At 59.1% G+C, this 1,324-nt stretch overlaps 1 protein-coding gene across 1 annotated transcript in view; it reads right to left on the reverse strand.

The window, feature by feature from the left end:
• Positions 1–1,170: 1,170 nt before the first annotated feature.
• EVX2 (even-skipped homeobox 2) overlaps positions 1,171–1,324 on the reverse strand; it is a 3,874-nt gene continuing 3,720 nt past the window's right edge. Inside the window, exon 4 of the mRNA XM_011944062.1 lies at positions 1,171–1,323. Within this exon, the coding sequence (XP_011799452.1) occupies positions 1,171–1,323 (153 nt within the window). The remainder of the gene's footprint in view (position 1,324) is intronic.

Raw genomic sequence — 1,324 nt, forward strand, 5'->3', positions numbered from 1 at the left:
CAACCCAGCGGTGGCTTTGCAGAGGCGAAGGCGCAATAGACATGCGTGAGAAATATGCCAAGAACCATTTCACCCGAGGAAAAGCAAAGCGAGGAGGGAAGGGGACGAGGGGCATAGAGAGTTCTAACTTAGAAAAGTGTCTAAGGAAATGCTTTAGGATAATACTAATATATCTAGAGATTCAAGTATTTCCCAGATCGAGTGGAACCCGGTAGTTGGAAAACTGAGCTGAAAAAGCCTCTTCAAATACTACAGCGATCTATCAATCTTGCCCCCACCCCCAACCCCTTCTTTTCCCTTCCCTGGCCTGGCTGTGGCATCCTGTTTTGCCATCACTTTGTGCATAAAATATGCAAGATGCTTCCATTCCATCAGCACTGAAACCAAAGACCAAAAGAGAGAACGGTGTTGGACCGAGAAGGAGGCGGCACAACTGCCACCCCTTCCAGCACCTCGGGTTTGTCCTTCCCAGGGAAGGCGGCCACACCCTACCCGCCTTGCTCCTGAACGCAGTAAACAATCTCACAAACACAACCGCCGCTGCCCATGCTCTCCATCCGCCCTCCCGGCCTTCTCAGACCTCTGTTCTCCCGCTCTCTTCGGGCAGGGTCCCTAACAAGCTCAGCCTGAAGAAACATTTGCCACCTCCCCCACCCTCGTTGAAAGAAAAGGAAGGATGGAAGAAAAACAGCAGCAGCAAGAAACCTCCGGGGCGACTCCTCCCCCGCCCCCAAGCACCAGCGCACAGCATCCCCCTCTGTCTTTGTTGTGGTTCTCCGCTGCTTCGGGCCACGCGGTTCAGCCAAGCAACCCGGGCCTGAGAGCGCACAGCCAGAACTAGCTTAGGGGGCGAGGGGTTTGTCTTTGGGGAACCAAGCGCTCAGGACAGAGGTGGCAAGTGGGTCCTGGGAGCCAGAAAACAGAGAGAAGGGCAGACGGCTGGGTGGCAAATACAAAAATAGAAATAATTTAGGGGGATGCCCGCCAGGCTTCTGCGCCTGCTCTTTCTCCCCCAATTCGGGGCAGGTTCCCTTCGGCCTCCTGCGCCCCGGGGCGCCCCCTGGCGGCAGCGGTAGCAGCGGGCAGCGCGCGGAGGGCGCAGGGGGCTCACAGGGGACTCCCGGGCACACTCAGAGCGGCGGGCGCGGCCCCCTGGCGGTGGCGACGTAGTTATCTAGTGAGCGGAGCCTCGTCCCTCTGGTCCGGCGGGCTCACGGCCGTCTTACTAAGCACCGCGGCCGAGTAGGGCAGGAAGCCGCTCTCGGAACGCGGCGCCGCCGCGCTGCAGCCGAAGTCCGAGCCTCCTCCGGCCCCTGTGCCCCCG

The sequence above is a fragment of the Colobus angolensis genome, unplaced genomic scaffold (assembly GCF_000951035.1).
Source record: "Colobus angolensis palliatus isolate OR3802 unplaced genomic scaffold, Cang.pa_1.0 Scaffold224, whole genome shotgun sequence".
Taxonomy (NCBI): Eukaryota; Metazoa; Chordata; class Mammalia; order Primates; family Cercopithecidae; genus Colobus; species Colobus angolensis.